Genomic DNA, 23558 nt, shown 5'->3' with positions numbered 1-23558 from the left:
TCGCGCACTATGTAAACGCACCTGCGAACGATATAAATGTATACCGGTACGTGGTTCATGAAATAAAGGTATACCATTGTACTCCTCCTTCATGATCGATGCGTGTGTTGTTCTACCTAGAAGCTTGCCCTTTTCGCGATTTTGAAGCAACCGTTTGGACACAATGGAAGCCCGGTTTCATGCACGCGCCACGCGTCCAGATATCAGAGCTTTTCAGACGACCAATCGGTCTATGGGGAAATGCATTAGTTTTTTTGACAGGACGCCATCGTTTCCACTAAGGAAGCTTTAATGAAGGGAAGTGCTATACTCAGCTATGAATGAATTTTTTAATGACCAAACAAAATAAAAAAATGCAGAGGTTGCCCGAAATAAGTGTGCTCCACAGCCGACCTCGTCTGAAGTTTGATCCAACACCTGCACGAGGTCGCACAATCCGCATGAGTATACACCAAGAATTACATTGGGCAACTTGTTGGCTACCTTGACTGCGGCAAAATTCAACGACCATATACGTAATCTGGAATACACCATAATTTAACAGTCCACCTTTTCTAACCCGCCGAACGTGTTGACTCTTTCAGGGTGGACATGCTCTGTGTATCGGTATCCTTATTGAGAGAGTCACGTGCGAGACTGTGTCGTTTGTGTAGAACAGCCACGTGCAGACTGCGCCATGCACCCCATTGCTACAGCCACAGGCCCGGAAGCAGAGAGCGCACCTTTGAGGAGAACTTGGCGATTCCGCAAATGTTGAAGAACACCATGATCCACACGGCGCCCAGGTAGGCGACCAAGTCCATCTGGAAGCGGCCGAAGTACCCGAAGCCCCCTTCACTGAGCGACAGCACCCGCTTGCTGCGCGCGCAGGCGACGGACAAGTGTCGTACACCCGCCGCCACAAGGTCTTCGACGCATGCGCGGTTACCTCTAACGGTGCACATCTTCAGCTAATCGCTCCCTCCAGCCTGCGTGCCTGCGCGGGTGCACGCTCCCAAGCGGGACTTTGAGCAGCCAAGGCGCGCACAGTGCGAAAGTGCTGCAGCCCCACGGGTGACCCCCGTGGCTGGACTGGCAGCCGCAGCCCGCATTACGAGTGGCATGCTTTAATAACATGCGCCGAGAAAGAGGGCATGCCAAAGACTCACTAGAAGAACTGCTCGGAGGCCGGCTGCGAGGCGTTGCGGCAGCGGAGCGTGTCGTTGAACGGGATGGCGGGGAAGCGGAGGTGCTCCACCTCCGGCCGGGAGCCATTGCGCAGGGCGGCCAGCAGGCCGGACATCAGGTACACCGGGGGCCTCGACGAGCGGCCGCACAGGGACTGCGACGAGGAATTGAGGGCGACACACGCGTACGCTTGTGGGCTCCCCCTTGCAAACGATTTTTACACGCTAAATTTACAGCGCAATAAAGACACACGCAAGGGCAAGTAAGGAACATACGCAGCGCTACTTCCAACTGATACTTCATTGACACGGGAAACATTTGTACATGCAAGATATAGTGACACTACAGCATAAAAGCAGATAAACAAGATATTAAATGCACTACACTTTATCTGCCCGTCGTGCTGACTGTGATGAGTACCTTGCTCCTCTGACGCTGACGCATGAGCTCCCACAGAGGGATAGCCTAAGGTTCCTGGACTTGAGATTGTGTCTGAGGAACGACCATGTCTGCTGGAGGTGTGAGCCGCGGGCTAACAAGCCATTACTGCCGCATCACTCGGCTCACTCGAATCTTGTGAAGAGAGAAATTGTGAATCTGTGCCTAACAAATGCCCTCCAAAAGTCTCGTCATCACGTTGTTCACGAGAGCTTCAACGATCAGGTAGTACGGCTGGCAGCATCTGGGTATCCTGAACATTATTTATTAATTTCTGTGTCCGAGGGCATTCAAAAGAGAGCAAAATCGAAACGACTGCCACATGACCCTGCGCGAGATAAGCAGCCGACAAAGAAAAAAAACGACAATGGTGCCTTACATTCACGGGGTTTCCCATGGCGTAACACGGATAGGGAAGCGGGTAGACGTTCGTGTGGCACTTTCCGCGCCACAAATTGTTAGGCCTGTGCCGAGTAAGTATTGGAGCCACCAAGCAACCTCGAGGATGTCAGACTAAGCACTAGAATCGTTATGTGAAGTGTGTTGAAGGTATCGTGTACTGTATTCCTCTTTCATGTGGAAAGTCCTACGTAGGCCAGGGCGGCCGACGCCTAAATGACCGCTTGCGGGAACACGATTGCAATGTGAAATGGGGGCTGACAGGGCACTTGGCAGCGCATGTGTCGGAATCACAAGTGCGTACCGAAGTTTGAGGAGCGTACAGTGTTGAGCAGAAGTGTCAATCAGACCACAAGGGAGATAATCGAAGCAGAATAGATTGTACAGTTGGGGGACGACTGCAACAGTGTCCCTTCAATCTCGCTAACTGCAAAGGAAATGGGCTACTTACACGAAGAACGTGTTGGCACTGGACGGCAACGGCGGGCAAATAAAGTTTAGTCCATTTAATATATAGTTTATCTTGTTTATCTGCTTTTATGCTGTATTGTCACTATATCTTGCATGTATAAATGTTTCCTGTGTCAATAAAGTATCTGCGTATGTCCCTTACTTGTCCTTGTGTGTGTCTTTATTGCTCTGTAAATTTAGCGTGTTGAACCAACTAGCCCAGACGTCAACCTTACTAAGATTTTTACACGCATGCATACATAACTGCAGTCCATGAACTAAGCGTGGAAATCTCGTCGAGACTAATCTTGTCGAAAATGATTACAAGTATACATTTGTAACCGCCAGCTGTGCGCACACCTGCGGAAATGATACACTGGAATTAATTTGGGTGGTTTATGCACTATTCAGTTAGTCACTTAGTTCCCTTTACTTAATTGAATTCCCTTCACAGCCGCTTTAGGGCATCAGAGAGAGGACCTACGTTGCAATGCCAGTTAAATTATAATATTTTGTAACGCGTAAGGCACATGATCGATTCGGGCATCGCAAAGCAGGAGTGGTATAGGAAATCCACGAGAGAGGCTTTCGCCCTTCAGTGAACGCTAACAGGCTGCCGCTTCTGATGACGACGAATAAGACAGAGATCGCTTACCATACGACGCAATAGGCAATACAACATAAGGGTGCACGGCTGTCGCAGGACAGATAGATAGGTGAGCAGTTTTAACGCGATCGTGAACCATTTTTAAGCTGCAATAATGGGTTACTGTAGCGTTAAGGTCTCACCGGAAGTGACGTCATTTCGTGCGGCACTACTTCGGCGTTTTTGATCGGCTGAGAAGCCTCGCTCCCACCTCGAGTTAACTGGAAGGGCCTTGTAATCGTGACGCTTTACTTCGCGATCCGCCTCAGCGCTTTCGAAAGTATTCGCACCGTCTCCTAGTGCACGTTGCGCCGCTGTTGGCTCCTGCCGCCGTGTAACGGAAGAGTTGACGACGATGGTCGATTCCACTGCCTGCCTGCAGTTCGCTCGTTTGGCTGCGTTCTTCCGCCTCCCTCATCTGCAGTGTGGACAGCCGCCTGTCGGTGTACCTTCAAGTTTGAGCTCGCGCTATGGAACGCTTCCATAGGAACCGTTTCGCCGTCACGCCGACGGCCGCAGGCCCGGCTTTTTCACCCAGTGGGCCGCCTTCGCATTGTGGCTACCTGGGCGTCCCTGAGTCCGTAGCAGGCGGCGTCGGCACCCCAGGCGGGCCCGCAGGCGGTCCAGGGCAGCTCGTCGTATAGCAGGCTGTTGCAGAGGTACAGCGTGGCGTACGCCACCACCAGCGCGTTGTAGACGCTCGTCAGGGCCGAGCAGTAGCAGGCCGCCACGCCGATGCCTGCAGCGCCGAGAACGCGCATATACTGGCCCTGTGTGTGCAGGCCAAAGCGTGCACGCTCTCCCTGTCACGTGTACGCCTCCGAAGCGTGCACGGCACAAAGGCATGGCGCTGACTCACAAACATCAGGCGTTAGTCAGCACCGTGGCTATGTGCCCTTCCTGTTGTCCTGTTTCCCGCACTGTTTGTCGCTCTGCTAGGTAACCTTTCGAAAGTTCCAGGACAACGTCATGCTCATTGTAGGTCGAACGGCGTGTACACTCTAATCCTGGTAACCTATAATGTAACTTCTAAACGGAAGTAACCTATAGCGTAAAGGTTACAATGGAGCAAATTTCACCCTTTCTTTATCCCAGCCCATTCCAAGGGTCACACAGGCGCGAAGTTAAAAGCGGTGTAAGGGTTATTCCAGTGATTTATAGGTTACTCCAACAAAATCTGACATGTAACCCTTACGTTTTGACCGATAAAACGCCCAGTAACCTATAAGAGATGCTTGTCGCGCCATCTGACCAAGCGGCCTGTGATTTCTCCATTGCATGCCGGGATATAGAGAAATGGCGGCGTCCGCAGGCCCGGTGGCCGCGTTTTGGCGCCACCCGAGCCTTTTCACCGCTGTGATTCCGCTATGATGAAGCGAGGATTGCTGTTGCAATACTTGTTTGTCAGCGTGAGTCGCGGAGGCTGCGCCGAGCCCGTTGGTCACTGGCAGCGCTACACGGCCCGTTCTTCTACGACCATCAAGTCCGCATGTTGGAGCAATGCCCCGGCGCCAGTGGGAGTGAACTCGGTGAGTATATTCACGTAACCGTTCCCGCGTTTTCATTGGATGTATGCTTTCGCTGGGGGCTTTTCAAATGTAATATTTGAAATCACAGAATTCGAGAGGTATTTTCGCTATCTGACTGGCTGTTTCGCTGTGTGTTTGTTTTCCACGATGGCGATTGAATGAAATCACGGGCTTGCGTTCGTTGCATCGATCAGATCAGAGCGGACGATCGAGCAAGCTGGTACATTATAACAGATTCCGGCGCTCATGACCTGCTTTCTGGGGTGTTATTAGTAGAGCGTCAGTTTGTACGCCGTCGTCATGTGTTGAGCGTTTTGTTTACGCGTTTGGCTGTCTACGCACGTCGGGCACACTCGACTACTTATTGGACCATGTAATTGTCAGATACCTTTTTTTGAATGATTGAATTTTTTCCGTTAAGCTCTTATTTTTTGCGCTATTCTGTGGGCATTATCGTTTTGTTTCAGCCGTAGAATGCTCATTTTTTTCGCTGCATATATTCGCAATTATGTCGTTTATTGCAGTTGTAGGAATATATCCGGTTAAACACAAGGTGTGCGGTGCAGAAAAGTAGTCCTCTAAATGCTGCCCAAAATTTCTATACTCACTTTTTTTTCCCTTGAGTGGGTAAATTTGGTGTTAGTCATTTTGATTCAGTGGACCATTGTCACCAAGGTGAATGGGTTCATTATTCTGACTTGCAAAAATCAGTCGTTTATTTATTCACGTGTTATTCCAGAGCCAAAGGCTGCGTCCCGTGATCCTAATGTAAAGCAGTAAAGCGGCTTCACGGAATGGTATGTATGAGCCAGCATGCAGGCTTCTTGATTGTTTTTTGCTGATGTATGTTGCTGATGTTGTTTTTTGAGAAACTCTGACGAATTAGGTTACAGGCTGGGCTGGCCAAGTTGCACGGAGAGAGGTGTAAAAATGTGTGCTCCACCCTCATCGGTACCTGGTTGTTCAGAAAGTGTGCTTGCATCTGGCTACCTATACTATGGCTTATCAGCACTAGCTTTTCTTGCAGACAGTGTTCCTTGAGCTCACAACCAGGTCTCCGCTGCGCATGAAACAAGTAAAAATGAAGTCTGAATTCAGTTCAAACAACATTATCAAAATGCAATAACTAAAGCACATCCATTCAATTTTTTATGTAAAGAGGGCAACCAGGCCTGCACAGACAAAAGTATGATTCCCTTGTAAAAATGCGAGGTCTTTCTTCAAGTGTTATGGTGTTTTATACTTCGTACGTTATTTTGCCTCATGTTTAGTGACTCTTTCTATCAGTTCGTCACTGTATGTAGGTTATGAATTTACATAACGATGCCCTCAGCATGGAGCTTTGTAGTTCTTGAGCAACTGTAGCTAGTCTATTACGTGGGTAGTTTTGCAACGCCAACCCAAAATACTGTCACGTGACTACGCAGAGATAGGTAGTCAGGAAGAAGGTGTATTTACAAAAGACACCGTAGTCACTGGGAGAGAGGCGGGTTGATGGCGCGAACCCAGTCCAGCGGGAGCTCGGACTTCGTCTACCTTCTCTTCCTTCCGTTGGTCATCGACCAGCGTCTTTCCACCGGAGCACATAGGGAGAGAATGGCCACATGGATATGCAGTTATGCTCCGTGTACGTTTCTCGGGAAGCTGGCCAAAGTCTGTCACACAAGTCCCCCGCCGCAGAAGCACCGACCCGGTGCCTGTTATGAAGGACGAGCAGTAGCAGGTAGATTCCGTCGGTGGTACGGCTTGAAGCGGCTTACGTGAACGAGCTGAGGTGCTGAGTGCCCAGACGAGTTCAGAGGCAACACAGGCACAATATTACTAAAAAGAGCTCTTTAATAAAGCTCCAGTAGTTAGTGCTCGTGTGTGGTCCTTCTCTTCGTCTTATCAAGTTCGCGGTGTTCTTTTATTGTGAATGTATACCAAGGGGCCCAGCTATTGCATTTTAACCCTATTTTAACCCTATTGCATTTTAACCCAAATAACCGTTCTTGCCATTACAGGTACATAGAATCGGTTTTGGACCTCCTGGAAACGACACTTGAAGATAGGTACAAGTTCTAGATGGATCCGCTCACACAACACATCTGGATTGAAAAAAAGTAAGTTGGCGATTCCTTTTTACAAATAGCCGAGGAAGAAACCACCTATCAGAACACTTTACTGAAATGAAAAACTTTTCGGATTCCACATGGGAGCCTTGTTAAAAATAAAATTGCCATTGCGAGGGGGTGGGATGTGTAATGTGTAATTACGGCCACAAATGTGACGCAGACGGCGTCGGCATCGGGGAGGCCCGTTTCCCTGGGTTTAGTGTGACGTTCGCTCTGTTGCGCGTACTATAGTGATTCCACATGAAGGCGCGGAAGTGTTATGTTTTCTCTTTTGCAAATGAATGTGCGGCACCCCAGTTTATCTCGTAGCCCAACGTTTCTGCCTGTTCTGGGTGAGCATGCAGAAACATTGGGTGAGATAAACTGGAACGCGGCACGATTAAAATTCGGGAGGGTTGGCCAGTGTGGCTTGTTCTGAACAATGCTGCAAAACTACTCCGTGTAACGATTACTGAAGTGCTATGCAATTATTCGAAGTGCCGCAAATTACTCTGTCTCTGGTGTGGTCTTTCATTTCATTCTCTGGTCTGCGTCTGCATTTCCCTGCAAGAGATTTTTTGTACTTCAAATGACTGTGGTTTGGTGTGAGGGGCTTATGGTAGCACTGGATTTTGCTCTTTTTCTGAAATTTTCTGTAGATGGCTTTGTAAGGTGGAGAAATCCAAGTGATGGCCCCTCACATATATACCTCTATCTACGGCAGCAGCAAACAAGTTATTCAGATGTCCTCGCGAAATCTTCAGTGTGTCCTGATTTTGCGCCTGTGCACTACGTAAAATGCCAATATTATCTCGAAATTTTTCCAAGTTCCTATTTTCATGCACGAAATGATAGATCCTGCAGAAAGTTTGTCCAAGAGACAGATTTCAATCTGCCTAAAAACTTGTTAGTGCTAGATAAAAAAAAGATAACTTGGCGTGGGAATCTACAACTCAGGTGGAATTGCAAGGATGAACCTAAAAGCTAAGGGTAAGGATGGATTCGTAAAGACGAATCAATTCCGAATCTAACATTACAGACTCTGGTGACACGGACAATGCAGCGAATATAGCCCTAAACACTGCTTTATATGAAACAGAGATTTTGCAATAAATGTTCTTTCTACTTTCCCACATTATGTTTTTTTTCCTGCGAGGAACCATGACAATCACGCTGGACTGGGAAATTACGCATCCGAGAACCATGTAATAAATTTAGCTCAAATTCCAATTCGTCTAACATTGTTCAATGGCAGTATCCACAAAATTCGAAATTTTGAAATCTTTGCATACATACATGCAAATTTTGAGGTAAGAATCTGTATATTTGGCTGCGTTTGCGAAGCTGTTCACACACACAACATTTGTTAAACCGTGTAATAAGGATATATGACTAAAGTGAAATCTACTTTGAAATCTACAGCAATACATAAAAAGTCTAATACTCCTTAAGGGACAATAATAATATTGGTATGGTTCGCAGCTTTCATTTTTAAGGAATAACCCTAACGTGTTTCATAAAGAAAAACGTGAATGTTCTAAACTACTGATGCCAAACTTCTGGAAATATAGTCCTGTTAAATGTGGTAATATATGTGCATCTGTTGCAAGATTTGTTGGTAATCATGACAAGTTGTCACACAAGAATTTTAGATGCGACTGCATCTCATTCACTCGCCTTGTCCCTCCATACGGCGTTGTCAGTCCACACCCCTCCCCCTACACTATAAAAAATAATAGTTAGCGGCGCCCGGTTTCGATCCCACGAGCCCGTGGGCGGAACGCGAGGTACATGGTGCTCTTCCCACTGCGCCACAAAACCGAGACAGAATCGAATGCTACGAACGCGCCTTATACCCTTGACTCATTCAAACTACGTCAAGATACTACTGATACAACGCAAGATGGGGCAATGATTAACACTTGCAATAAAAGAAAAGAAGCTCCCACTTACAGCAACAATGATGGAGTAAAGGTCGTTGCGACAGCGAAGCCCCAAGCATACCACTTAGAGAGATTGACCAAGATTGGCCAATAAAACATAATAATAATCATAAAACATAATAATCATACGCGTTCCCGACACGTTTCACGCGATTTCAGAATCAATCCAACGGAAACACCAAGTGAACCCCACGATGCGTCGCATCTACACAGGGTTCCCCTCGCGGGGAGGTGGGCGCAATTTTTGACTTAATGCTATGTGATCGCAGCTTTGGCGCTGTTTTAAAGTAATCTATCAAGCGCATGTTTTCACTAAAGCTTCCTTTCACTAAAGCTTAAATTCATGCCCAAAATTTACTAAAAGAGGTATCATGCATGTTTGATGCTCGTTTCTTAAACGGAATGAAACTGATGCAAACATCAAATTTAGTCATGCCTGTTTATAAAACTTAAGCGTTGCCAATATTCGCGAAGATTTTTGAGCGGCAACTTTGGCACCGATTATCGAACAGGCCATGCTATGCATATATACTAAGAGAACATTTTCAAGCTTTCTAGCACCGCCTTTTTAGGAATTATGAAAGTAACTTCTATTTTGGCCACAGCCGTGTGGCCGGAAGCTTCTTCAAGGGACGAACAAAAGACAGCCGAGGATTTTCGAGTTCACACTGCGCAATGGAGAGCGTGGTCACACATATATCGTCTTCCACTGACACACTGTTTCTCACCGCTCCAGAAAGGCGCCATCGGAGGCTTGCCACAGCGGCGCCAGCGAAAGCGCGCGTGGCACGCAGCATGACAGCTTCCAGGTTTGTGGCCTTGGACGGCGGTAAATGTTACCTATATAAAGGTATACATACCAAAAGCTGGAAGGTAACCTATAACTAAGTAACCTTTATGCGTATACGTATATAAAGATTACTAAGTTGTAGGTTACTTTCGTACCTTATAAATTATAGGTTACAAAAATTCTAGAATGCGCACCTCTATTAAGGGTTGCGCAGCTTAGAGTGTACCGGTGGACGCCGTTGACCCGAAAGCGTGGCGTTAAGCTTAACTGAATAAAGTGTCGGTTCGAGCTAATTGGTACTCCATGATCCATGGTCCTCGAAGCCCGAAAAACTCCGCACGTAGGACAAGGACAAGCGCTATGTCCTCATCTTTCACGTCCTACGCTTAGTCCTAGTCCTAGTCACGTCCTAGTTTTTAAATGCAGAGCATTTCTTTAACTCATGATGTCACCCGTTCTTGGCGTCCGTAGTTGTCCGCATCGCTCGCCTCGACATGCCCGGCTCAGACGTTTCGCTATCGGCGCGATCAACATTCGATAGCGCGCCCAGGCACGTTTCAAGGACACTCTCTTCCCTCTCTCGGACTCAACGTGCGCCGAGGCTGCCAATTTTACTGCTGACGAGCGCTCTCTCGCCAGCAGTTGCCACAAGTGCAACAACATTAACGTAACGCAAACTACTTAACGTCGTGCGCCCCCGGAAATGCTCTGCATTTGATCGTGCCCCTCGCGAGGGAGATGTTTCACTGCGTCGCCATGCGAACAGTTTGCCACGCTTTAGTTTCAGTTCCGTATCTCCCCGCCGCGGCCGTGGAGAGAAGCGGCCGGCCGCGACTCTCGCCACCGCGGCGCTGCGGTTGCGAGTTGCGCTAGGAAAGCGAGCGTCGTCTGCTAGCGGGGAGCGGAACGCGTTCCGCTCGGCATCTCCGGTCTTCGCCACTTCTGGCTGCGCACTGCAAAAGTTTGCGCTTGGAGGTTTCAGTTAGGCCTAACATCGGGTTATCGCATGTCCACGTCACCTCCCCCCCCCCCCACAAAATCTGTTAAGCGTCAACCTTTGATCAAGCTATATTTATACAATGAAAAATACCGGAGGTTTCACGAAACAGGCTTCATAAAACGCGTGTCACAAAACGGGCTTCACAAATTTCCCGCGAAGCCGACAGAGGATATAGGCTGACGGTGTTTTCTTCGCGCACAAAAAAGGTCACCACTGCAGCGTGCCCGAATGAGCACGCGTGCGGGCAGGGATACACGCACTCACCCCTTCCGAGCGGCATGCACTTCCAGAGTGCCTTGATGCTGGTACCCGAGAACTGGGAGACGGCGATCTCCAGCTGGCACAGGGGCATGGCCAGCACGAACGTCATGGCCACGTAGCACGCCAAGAAGGCGCCTGCAGGTGATGCAACGTATACGCCTTTGCTATATCCACTTCTTTGCGTCACGGCCGAGTGTCTGGGGAACTGCAAAACGCTTTAAAGACAACCGTAATCATAGTGAAGAAAGTTTTGTTCACACTCGTGAGTTAACCTGAAAAGCCTGCGGACGGTTTCCCACTCACGGGGCTGAGCATAGCCTCTGTTGGCGGGTCTCTGTTCCCAACGAACTTCCAAATGGGGCCCGAGTCCGGAACACGCGTCAAGCACCGGAGCCTGCGTGTCACGCACGCATGGGCCACGTGCTGGTTGTATGCTGAGGATCCTCGTAAAAGAGCCGTTAGGCGGCGGGCATTACGTGCCTGTAGTGGACCCAGTCAGTGCGGCCTGTAGCTTTGCGTCGACCACAGAGGCGCAGGCAGTGGCGATAAACTAAACCTAAAGCGCAACAACGTGATGAAAACTTGGAGTGCTTTATGTAGCTAGCGTACAAACAAACGAGAATGCAGTATTGAGTATGGCCATGCCCTCACCATCCGTGCGAGTAACACCTATTAGACTATCATGGAGGAAGTCAGGTGGATCTTTCGCCCTTTGCTGGAGGCCACTGGCAAACGCGCCGTATATAGCACCGGCGGCGGAAAGCCGCACCACACGGGCCATACGCAGCCTGGGCGGGCCCAAGCGGTATCCATGCTGGTCGACAGACGCGGACTGGGCGTACGACAGGGAAGCGGGTAAAGGCGCAGGAGGTCGCCAGTGCACGCAAAACACGAGCAAAAAAGAGCTCCGCCTCAAATGGCGTCTTCGGCTTCGGTAGAGGTGTCGTCAGGGCCCCTCGTAAGCTTTTAGCCCATGCAATGCCAGTAGTAACAGCGCGGCTCACGTCGCCCATGCCTATTACAGAGCGGCGGCCTGGGCGCAGCCATGTTGGACGATCTGAGGTCACTCGCTATTGCTGGCTTTTCCGGACGCGTTTCTCGCCGTGGCCTTCAATGTGCCGGGATGCAATCGATTAGCGCCGGAGCGGCTTTGTGGGAGAATTGTGCAATTATTTTTGAGTGTCACTGTGAATGAGGACTAATCGGACGCCAACCTTAAGATAATGGTTAGTCCCGAAAAATGACCCGCAAAGCTACTTAAATGCGCTGTTTTGACTGGCGCCAATCGCCAAACTCTGGTTTACGCGTTTCATAGCTGTTTGACGGCATTTCTTTTTATTCTATTTCTGCGTACACAGCAACCATGTATATCGGGGATGGACACCTGCGGCCCCCGGCACGACGTCAGATACCCCCTCCTCTTGTCCCTTCTGAAGGCTGACAGGCAACTCCAACCTCAAATGGGGTGAGACAGGAACAAAGCAAGATCGCTTCCAGTTGGCACGGCTTCCCCTCTTCACACTTTGCCAGATGACGTCTTTCTTCGCACCGGTATACAAAAAAGCCCAGCCTCCCCGCCCCTAATTGCCGCCCGGCCGTTGCCGTGTCGGCTTCATGCAACTCCGCCCTCCACCCAAAAAGGTTGCCGACGCCTGATATACATGAAATGGCTTTGAGCCGCTGGTTGCCACACTTCTCATTAGCATGTACGGATTCGTTCGCACGCGGGTTAGTAACAGAGTTGGAAATAACGCTGAAGCACGCATGCAGCCTCTTGCGCAAGGTAACTGCAGCTACGGCATAGCCCTGGTTCCGCCAATGGGCATAATACAGGCCTGCAGTGCGACGAAGCACATGCAATGCTTACTGAAGTCAGATCTCTGCGCTCGTCACGAGTATCGGCAGCGCCGAACGGCGGGGCTCGCCGGCGGTGCGATGAAAGGCGCTTAATGCACACTTTAAGTAACGTGAGACTAGGTATTGTACGCCGTGGCAAAGCTGATATGCGCTAGCGAAAACTAGACAAGAATCTGGGAGTCACCGCTCCGATCGGAAAGCTTAAACAGCCGGGCTAACTCACTTCGTCGCGACGACACGCACGCAACGCTAGACACAGCAGGAGGCATGTGGACGTGCAGTACGCTTGCCAGCGGCCTTCCGTTACCGCCGATGTTCACGGAACAAAATTCTCCCGTTGGAGAATGGCCATCCAGTGACACCTGCTTGTCTCCGTGTCGTGCTCAGGCACCGTGCGGAAAGGGGTGCATGGCGAAAGGCCGCACACAGGGAAAGTCTTTGAAGTTGCGGCCAGTGAGACTCGCATGGCGATTCGTCCCAGACGTCGAGGTCCTGATCGTAGCTGGTACTTTCGACTACGGCGGAAGTTTTCCCCCGCGACTTGCACATTTTCTGACTCCGCACTCTCGCTGAGCACCATGGCAGCCGACGGCGGAAACCGAAACAGCCCCGCGCTGAAGGCCAGTCATGGCGAGTGCGGAGTTAACTAGCGTCACCTGTTGAGGGTCAGCCCAACTTCTCGCTGTAAAGAATCTATACTGGGGCGGAGTTGCGTCCGTTTTCATAATGTACGCTTCGCGTACATTTCAGTAGTTGCACTTGCGAGACCTCTGAACGGCAAATCAATCAATCAATCAATCAATCAATCAATCAATCAATCAATCAATCAATCAATCAATCAATCAATCAATCAATCAATCAATCAATCAATCAATCAATCAATCAGTTTATTTCCCAGAAATACATCTGGAGGAGTCAATCGGCTAAAAGCAGACAACAGCTTGCCTGAGCCCACGAACCATGTGACGCAGGGAAATTTTTACTCAAGACGTAACATTTCAAATAAAACCTAAGCATAGCAAACTATTCTTTACACGATGCAATACAAATGAGGTAACAGTTTCAGTACATCATAAAATCTAAAATCGAGGGTTCGGTTCCCGGCCCCGCCAGCCGCTTTTCTGATGGAGGCGAAAAGCAAAAACGCCCATGTGTTCGAGATTTCGGCGCACGTTAAAGATCCCCAAGTGGTCAAAATTAATCCGGAGCCCTCCACTACGGCGCGCCTCATAACGTCGGTGCGTAGACCGTACAAAAAGTCAATTAATCAATAAAAAGAACAAGGTGTGCTAGATAATTTGCAAATGTCCAACTTCATCACGCATCGAAATACAAAATAGGAGCACCCATACCACATAAGGGAATGTATAAACAAAACACTAAAAAGGATAAGTAACGAAAGACTTATAGTTCATATCACAAGCTAGCTGCAGCACTGTGGAGGCTACATTGTTATCAATAGTGCGCCCACTGAGGGCGCCTAATCCGCCGTGAAGGGGGTCCTGAAAGGACACTTCCTTCTCCCCTCTCGGCAAGTGGCACCGCACGGCCCCGGCGCCTTTTGTCGCTTATTTCGCGGTGAGTTAGGCGCCCTGAGGGGGACAACAATGTAGCCTCCACAGTGCTGCAGCTAGCTTGTGATATGAACTATAGGTTATTCGAAAAACCATTTGCTCTGCAAACGGTACATAGAAGTTCAAAACTATTGCGTTTTAATCAACAAGTGGTTGCTTTTTTTTTCGGTTAAATCCTTACTGACAAAAAACAAGGAAACACTTTTAGCCGTCCTAAACAGAAATTCGCTACAATATCGTATCTATTCAGAATTAACGGCAAGTTGTGTTCCAGTGATTGCAACTTGTATTATTGCGGAATTTCGTATGGTGCCAGTTGTCTGTGTTATTTCGACTCATAATAACACAGTCGAATCATGAGTCGAATCATTTCGACTCATAACTTTTTAAAAATAGAAAAAGAGTCGAATCATTTCGACTCATAACTTTTTAAAAATATAAAAATTATCTATAACATAGAGAAATCAAGAATTCAACTTTATCTTAATTCAGGCTCTCCGCAGGGGTCACCTTTAAGTCCATTACTCTGGAACATAACAATTTTAGATCTCCTAAACAGCAAATTTCCTAGCGATGTATATATTCAGGCTTTTGCCGACGACATAACCTTAGTAATAAGAGGCAATTCAAGAGATAATATCGAACAAAAGGCAACTCAAGCGCTCAAAATAGTAGAAAACTGGAGAATAGACAAAGAACTCACATTTAACACAACAAAATCAAAATTCACTGTAATAGGTGACAAGTACATTAAAAGACCTCCCATTATCAAACTAGGAAACAAAAATCTTAAGTTCCGTAAATAAATTAAAATATTAGGCGTCTATATAGACAACAAGCTCAGTTTTATCCCTCATATTAACTATGTAAAGGAAAAAGTAAACCAAATGATAAACAGCCTAGGAAAATTTAGAGCATACAACTGGGGGCTTATCAGCAAACACCTACAAAAAATTTATATCAAAGCTATAGAAAGAATCATAGTTTATGCCGCTCCAATTTGGTATAAAAAACAGGTACTAATGAGAAAAAAACTAAGAAGTATTCAAAGAACAACCCTCATTAAAGTTACCAAAGCATTTAAAACAGTATCCAATAGCTTATGTCCCACCAAGTCATTTGACGATCGAAAAAGGAATCGAAACATTTAACGTACTTTTCGCCGGAAAAAATGTTCACCTGGAAAAACCGCACTTTTACGGGAGACCAAATAAGTAACAAAGTAGATATATGGCAGCTGTATCCAGCAGATAAGATATCTTTTACCTATCTTACCCAACCAATTTCGCAGACAGATTTTGTAGTATTTACAGACGGCTCGTAAGATAAAACCGACATAGGAGCAGCTTTTATAATTCTAGACAAATCCGGCAAAATAGTAGAAACCAAACAATACGAACTTCCGGAGTACAGCAATAACTTTGAGGCAGAAGGAATCGCAATTTTAAAAGCACTTGAAATCCTCCAAACTAGCTTCAAAGAAGGTAACGTACAGTTGTATACTGATAGCCTATCAACCCTAAAAGCAATTAGCAATCCAAATAATCGGAACCCAAATATATTTAGAATCAAAGAAATGCTAAACAAAATAGCAAAACAGGTCAAAAGAACGTTAACTTACATTAAAGGTCCCAGTGGCAATGTAGGTAACGAAATAGCGGACGAAGTGGCTAAAAAAGCAGCAAAAAAGATTACACCATCTTCCCGTGGGGAACCCTGATGAGGATGCGAAGCATCGTGGCGGTTCCGTGTGGTTCCATTGTGTTGCCGTTATGTTGAGTGATCTGGTTTTTACTAGCGCCAGAGGGAATTCCGCGTCCGGGTCCACACCGGTGGCAAAGGCACGCAAGTGCTGTTGTGTTACGGTGAGTAGGCGGTGGTTCTCGAAGCGCCGAAACTCGTCCATCATGTTCTTGTCGATGTTGTCTCTGTGGTAGAATCGGTTGTCTCCGTCAGCTTTGGTGAGGTAAAGGGTGTTGACATTGGTGCACCGGCTGAGAGCAATGTACACGCCCTCCTCTTCGCAGCTTTGTCTTCTAGTTCTTCTTCTTCTTCGGCGGTTCCCCTACGGGAAGATGACGACGGTGGTTGAACGCGAACCTATCTCGTGATGGATTCTTTGATTGGACAATCCCTAGGGGCATCCTGCCACAATCAGCATCAGAGGCGCTGCGGACGGGGCTGGTTGAGCTGCAAGGCGCGTGGCGCTTCCCGCCACCTTTCCCACGGGAAATTCAGCATCCCCCTCTAAAGTTTTCAGTTCGTCGTTTCCGTTGACGTTCAGCTTCGCGTGTCTTCGTTGTATCACTAGCTTCTTGACGTAGTTTGAATGAGTCAAGGACATAAGGCGCGTTCGTAGCACTTGCTCCTGTCCCGGATTTGTAGCGTAGTGGGAAGAGCACCACGTACCTCCCGTTGCGGCCAGAGAATCGTGGGATCGAAACCGGGCGCCGCTAACTATTTCTTTTTTTTATAGTGTAGTATCGCGGAGCTGTGGGTGTAAGGAGGAGAGTTGCGCATGCGCAGTGAGCGTGTGGACGGCGCCGCCATCAACGACGCAGGACAAAGCGAGCCTAAGAAATGCTCCGCATTTAATATGGCGAAAAAATTGACTGGCCTATTTCACTACAATTTATCAAAAAACAGCTCAATATTAACCTAAGAAAACATCGGAGTGTTGAGTGGCAACAACAAGGAAATGAAAGCTACACATTCCAATGGATAAAGAATATTCACAAAATTCCGGACCACTTTTCCACCAACTATTATACGCCACAGTTTATCAGTGGACACGGTAGATTTCCGTTTTATTTTCATAGGTTCGCCATTACAAATAATAACATATGTAAATGTAACCTACCAGCAGGCAGTTTTGACCACTATTTACAGGACTGCCCAATAACAAACACAGAGAACAACTTCTTGATATCCATAGAAATGATCTCGTAAGAAGGAAATCAGAGCTAATAAAACATACAAAAACATTAAAAATTTTAGAAGAAATGACAATACTAATTAACGCTAATATTCAACAATACTAACCCCTCAAATATTTTGTCACAATTTCACACACACGCAGACACGAAGTCAGCGGCAAATAACTCGATAATAGCTTTTAGATCTTTTGTACATATCATTGTTCTGTAGTGAGTCATTTTCTGCGTAATTATCTTGTTTAATTACCTTTTTAGATTTTTTTATTTTAAATCCAAACATCCATTTTCAATGTATTTAATTTACCCGTTATACCTCGGTGGAACGGGAAGGGTTTCAGTTCATGAGCCCGTTTAATAAAGTAAAGTTGTCTGTGTTACGAGTATTTATACAGCGAGTTTTAGTTTGGAATGATGCCGAATGTATAAGAGAAAGTTTTTTTAGGTGCAAGGCATCTCTTACACTCGGCCTGTCCTTCCATCCGGCGTGCATGCGTCCGCAACCCTCCTCCTTTCCCCTCGCCTGCCAGCTGCGTTAGCGCGTTCTTCTCGCCATGCCAGCTGTGCGTCAGCGCGCCGTTAGCGCGCGTATGCTGCACTCTCTCTCGTTCTCCTCGCCATGCCAGATGTGCGTTAGCGCGCATGCGCGTCTCTCTGTCATCTCTCTCTCTCGCGGAGCGGCTATATAACCGCGGTATCTGCGGCGCGCTCCTCAGTCGCTCCGTCAGTCGCTCTCGCTGCTACTGCTCCGACTGCTGCTCCACCTACTGCTCCGATGAGTTGAAATGGACACTAACATGCCTGCTACCGCGTTGGCTGACGCAACCGTAACCAGCTCCAGCCAATGGGATAACAAAAATGCTAGCACCAGCGAAGCCAGCGAATCTACGTGTGATTGAGCATCATTTAAGGTTCGCTACACTTCAACCACATTTGGGTAACCGACATAACGGAAACGCGAATTGAACCCCGTGAGATGACTTGCATCACCCCAGGGTTCCCCTCGCGGGAAGATGGAGATGATTTTTTATTAGAAACGAAGAGAAGTATAGCAGCGGAGGATTCGTAAATCGCACATGTAATTTGCTTTGATTATGTTGTAACATGGGAAGAAAGTCTGAGTGCGAGAATAATAATCTAGTTTACAATATGCAAACGTGTATCTTTTGTAAGATGAGTATTTTTATGTTTTTTTTAATTGTGGTTGTCCCCACTAAGCTACAGTAATTTATATACGAATCAAATAGGGCATTGTAGATGTACAGTTTAACCTTTCCTTTTGAATAGACGTCGTGAGCGTGTTAGCGCCCCAGCTACAGAAGAGAGTTTCTTATAGGTGCTGTCAACATGTTTATTCCAACGAAGCTCGCATGAGAACGTAACATTGAGGGTCTTGCGATGATTTAAAGGGGCCCTGAAAGGCATTTTGAGCACACTAAATGAACTAGCGCAATCGTTAGATTGGGTCGTCAACGTCCTCTGTGCCAAGTATTATTCTTTTACGCGCAGCGGAAAGCTCACACTTTTGTTGCAAAGTTTGTCGCTTTTTTCTCACCCTTCCCTTCGTGTTTTTGGACGCCGCCATCTTCACATGTCTACATCATCGATTCCCAGATGTTCGTCATGAGCTAGACATCCTGCTATTGGGCGGCATTTTCACGCACTTCCAATGAAGAAGACATGGCAGCTGCTTAGACACCTCCTCGATCCAGATCAGAGCAAAACAGAACAGAAACACCGCATATCTAAAATCCTTCACTCATACTCAGGATCCGACGACGAACTAACGGCCCAAATCCGAGACATGTACCTCCCAATAGGTCCCAAAATCGCGCTGCCCCCGTACAGTGGGCATCCTAATCCTGAATTGGATAGAGATATAACCGAGGCAGAGGTCCGACTGGCAATTCGCAAACTTAGGTCTAACTCGGCGCCTGGTCCTGACCAGATCTCGAACCGGGCACTAAGAAACCTCGACGACTTATCAATCACCGCAATAACAGCATTTCTCAACACATGTTGGATAACAGGGCAAATACCGGAATCATGGAAACATGCCAAGGTTATCCTCATTCCTAAGCCAAACAAACCACTCACGATCGAACACCTCCGCCCCATTTCCTTGACGTCATGCTTAGGAAAACTCATGGAGCACGTAATCTTAGCCCGTCTCACAACATACATGAACGACACTGAACAATTCCCCCACAGTATGATTGGCTTCAGAACTGGTCTGTCAACTCAAGATGTACTTTTACAATTATCAGAGCAAATCATCAAACCCCCCAGTGGCCTAGACACGGCGGCCATACTGGCCCTGGACCTGACCAAAGCATTTGACAACGTTGCGCACGAGGCCATAATGTCGGGTCTAGGATCGGTCAATCCGGGCGAAAGAATTTACAATTACATTAAGGACTTCTTGTCGAACCGGACAGCCGCCATACATCTAGACAGCCTCGTCTCTAACACTATCCCGCTAGGCAGTCGAGGCACGCCACAAGGAGCCGTCCTGTCACCATTACTTTTCAATCTAGCAATAATAAATATTCCCCTAAAGCTAGCACAGATTCCCCACCTCTACCATAGCCTCTACGCAGACGACATCACCCTCTGGATGAACCGGGGGAGTGATGGCCACATCGAAGAAACGCTTCAAAGAGGCGTAGAAGTGGTGGTGGAGGAGGCGAGGAAAGCGGGCTTGACCTGCTCCCCGGTCAAGTCTGAGCTACTATGTATTCCCCCGAGCCACAAAAAACAAGTCAGACCCAACATCAAAGTTCACATCGAAGGGAGAGAGATTCCAGAAGTCACTTCCCTCAAAGTCCTTGGGCTTCAGATACAATCATCCAGACTGAATAACAACTTTCTCAAGACGATAGAACGGCATGTACACCAAACTACTAGTCTCCTGAAGAGAGTCACCAATAAGCACTCGGGCCTCACCGAGCAGGACAGGGTCCGCCTCCTCCAAGCCTTCATCGTGAGCCGAATAGTTTATTCCATTCCATACCTTAAGCTTACAACGGTAGAAACGGACAAAATAGATGTCCTCATTAGACGCGCCTACAAGGCGGCGCTACGCCTCCCCCCCGGCACGTCAACTGCCAGACTGGAAGGGTTAGGCATTCACAGTAAGGCCAGCGAACTTGTCGAAGCGCACCTGATGGGACAATACGAACGCCTCGCTCGCAGTTCCACAGGAAGACACATCCTCCAAAACCTAGGAATAGGATACCACACCCTATATCAGGATGCAACAACTATTCCCCATAATATTCACGCTAACATCATAGCCAAACCACTTCCCCGCAACATGAATCCCACGTACCACACTGATCGGAGGGAACAACGAGCCCGCGCCCTGCACAAGAAATACAAAAACGACCCGTTAGTAGTGTACGTAGATGCAGCGGAATACAGGCACCATGAGGCTTTCACCGCAATCGCTGTTTGCAATTACCCCCAAACCAGCATCATTGATTCCATTACAGTCCGGACGCCCATCCCAGAACCGGCGGAAGAGGCGGCGATAGCGCTGGCCCTTTCACTCAACCCTACCCCCGCAACAATCATTACGGATTCTAAAACCGCTCTCCAAAATTTTGCCGCTGGACGCATATCCCCAACGGCGCTCAAAATTTTGCTCAGGAACCCCCCGCAATCCCCAGTACGACTGATCTGGACCCCCGCGCATTCTGGGCTCGAGGGAAACGAGGTGGCCCATGACCTAGCCCGAGGATTTACTATCCGGGCAGGGCCGAACCCGTATCCTTACCACGGAGCCCGGTCCGCGCGGGACCGTCTGATCGGTTTTCACGATATTACCACCTACTACCTCCTCTCCCGCCGGATCTATCCTCGGGCGGACAAATCCCTGACATTAGAACAAAGCCACGTCTGGCGCCAACTCCAGACGGGAGTCTTCCCCAATCCGGCCGTTATGACGCATATCCACCCCAGCCTTTACCCAACCTCGGCGTGCCCCTTATGTGGCGCTCATGCCAACCTGGCCCACATCATCTGGGCATGCCCCCAGGACCCTTTCCCCGAAATCCCTTCTGAGGAGAGGTGGGAGGCCTCGCTTCGCAGCCCCGACCCGGACCTACAGGTACGCCTGGTCAAGAGGGCGGAAGAGGTCGCCGAAAGGCATCGGCCTACGGTCACCCCGAGCTCACCCACCTAACTCAAGGAGAAGACGTCCTGGTGGGGTGGACGTTCAGCCCTTACCCGTCGCCAACATAAGGACTTCAATTCTCTTTGGTCGCTTCCTCAGCCAATAAAGTGTTCTCTCTCTCTCTCTCCGGCAGAGATGAGTCGTCTGCTCAGCGTCGGCTCGCCGGCTGATCTGCCAGCGGAGTGCCGGAGTGCTTGGGCATTTTACGACAAACGAAACAAGTGTAAAACAAACGCTTAACCGTTTGTATTGAATGCAACACGGCCATAACACGACATGGATATTCTGTTACCTGAGTACGTTCCATAACGAAAGCGTTGAAGCTCCGTGGCACTTCTTTCGTGCAATCGCAGAGAACGCCCTGAGCCGAATGCCCGGGTTTGACGCATACATTTTAGTCAACTTCAAAACAATCCAGAGATGCGTTTCTAACGAACACAACGTCACAACATGCATTGAAAGTCTGAACCACGATTGACAGAGGATGGGTTGCCTCCTGCCCGTCGTAAATTCGGTACTCACCTCGCGCGCGCTTTACGGGGACGAACAGCAAGTCACTTAACTCTGGCGCACAAGCCGATGGCTTTTAGCCACGCACACTGCACATACCCCATGCGAGGTTGAGTCGTACGTCGCTCGAGAAAGATAATCCAGACCATGGGAAGCACTATCCACCCGCAGAAGCACAACGTCGCATTTCATCGCGAAACAAAGGCGTCCACAACACACATACCATCGCCTCCTGTAATGCCAAACGCATCTCGCACTTCCCAATGGGAGTGAGTGGTACGCCTGCAGTGCCCACATGTCGCGAAGTGGGGCCCCAAGCTGAACCGGGATCACGCAACCGTAACTGACTTCTGGAGCGGTTTGTGCCTTGTTGCCAAGGCAACCGATGTTTGAGATTGTCAAAGAAATGGCCCTCGCTCCAGCGCTAGAAAGCTCAGAGCGGCGGCGGAGCATGTTTTGCCAACGTTGCCGCTCTCCACCACGCGTCGCCCCAAGATGAACTGGTCACATGATTGAAGCGTTTGTGCACGGGTTCTGTATCGGTTTAAAATGTCTTTTTCACATGCCGCCCGCAGGAATTACCACCACCGCAAAACAAGACCCGGCACCAGCGGGGCCACATCTGATACGGCGATTTTTGGATAAACAGTGCGCGGTGCATCAAGGGAACGAGCGCACGACCCTCCCCGTGCGGCTGCGAGTTCGCCGCCGATAAAAAGTCATGTGCCGCCAGCAACGTACACCGCGAAAGGGCAAGGCCAGGCCGCCGCATACATGCGGCTAGATTTTTCGTTCGCTTTTCCAGCCTTGAGCGCAGTGCGGGATTCATGGTGTCAAAAAGCTTGCCCGTAGCAGACGACAGTCTGAGCAGCGCAATAGCGGAAGTACGTCACCGCTGCGGATCCCGCAGCATCATGGGAGGCAAGGCTCGCGCGCCGTCAACAGCGGAGAGTAAGTAGAAAGGAGGAGGAAACGCGGAGCGACGATAATGCGCGGTTTTTGATTTACGATTTCTCAGCTAATACTCATCGCTTTAACAAAATTCTTGCGGGAGGAGATTGCAAATACATTGCTTTATTTGGGTACATGTACATCCATGCATCGGCGGAAGGTATTTCAGGACCCCTTTAACACCCTACGTCATGATTGCCGTGCTTCAGCTAATTGTATTTCAGGCTTATCCACAACTGCGTTACATTTGAGCATTAGACTAATTTCGACAGGACTAGAAAAAAGTATAGTACTGGCGTCGGCGTATATTACACATTTTGCGTTTAAGTCAATGTGTATAATGATATAAATTAAAAAGTGGGGGTCCAGTACGCTGCCTTGAAGAACCCCATTTAAAATCGGTAGAAAGGTATACTGTTGGCTGGAAATATGCCGACTGCATTCTGCTTTCTACGATTTTATTAGTGCTAGGTGTTTCCCATGAATTCCCCATTGCGGCAATTTTTGAGCTAGAATATTATGGTTGAGACAGTCGAATGCTTTACTGAAATGAATAAAAAGCGCTAAAGTAAAATTGTTATTTTCCATATTTGGCATTATGTGCTCTGTAATAGTTAGCAAGGCTGTTCCAGTAGACCTTCCTTTACGAAATCCAAATTGTGTATCTGTAATGTTGTGTCAAAATGCTTACTTGAAAATCGCAAAAGACGAACGGTACTAAAGACCACACGCGCGCCGATCATGAAGGAGGAGTACAATGGTATACCTTTATCTCGTAAATCATGTAATGGTGTTCAGATCATAGCGCGCGAAAAATCGTCGCATGGGTTCGTTCTTCAG

The 23558-nt window shown here is 48.2% G+C and overlaps 1 protein-coding gene across 1 annotated transcript; it reads right to left on the bottom strand.

Moving 5' to 3' along the window:
- Window positions 1-1147: 1147 nt before the first annotated feature.
- On the bottom strand, window positions 1148-10845 carry LOC144149319 (sodium-dependent proline transporter-like). The gene is made up of 3 exons (XM_077680882.1): window positions 10720-10845; window positions 3664-3839; window positions 1148-1321 (listed from the first exon to the last, which is right to left on the bottom strand). Exons 1-3 carry the CDS (start codon window positions 10823-10825, stop codon window positions 1148-1150), a joined length of 456 nt encoding a protein of 151 aa, XP_077537008.1. The 5' UTR covers window positions 10826-10845.
- Between the last annotated feature and the right edge of the window lie 12713 nt (window positions 10846-23558).

This window comes from Haemaphysalis longicornis, unplaced genomic scaffold, assembly GCF_048455015.1.
Source record: "Haemaphysalis longicornis isolate Haplotype H1 unplaced genomic scaffold, Haemaphysalis longicornis Haplotype H1 scaffold_8, whole genome shotgun sequence".
Classification (NCBI taxonomy): domain Eukaryota; kingdom Metazoa; phylum Arthropoda; class Arachnida; order Ixodida; family Ixodidae; genus Haemaphysalis; species Haemaphysalis longicornis.
The sequence above is the reverse complement of the archived record's forward strand: the minus strand, read 5'-3'. Positions and strand labels throughout refer to the sequence as shown.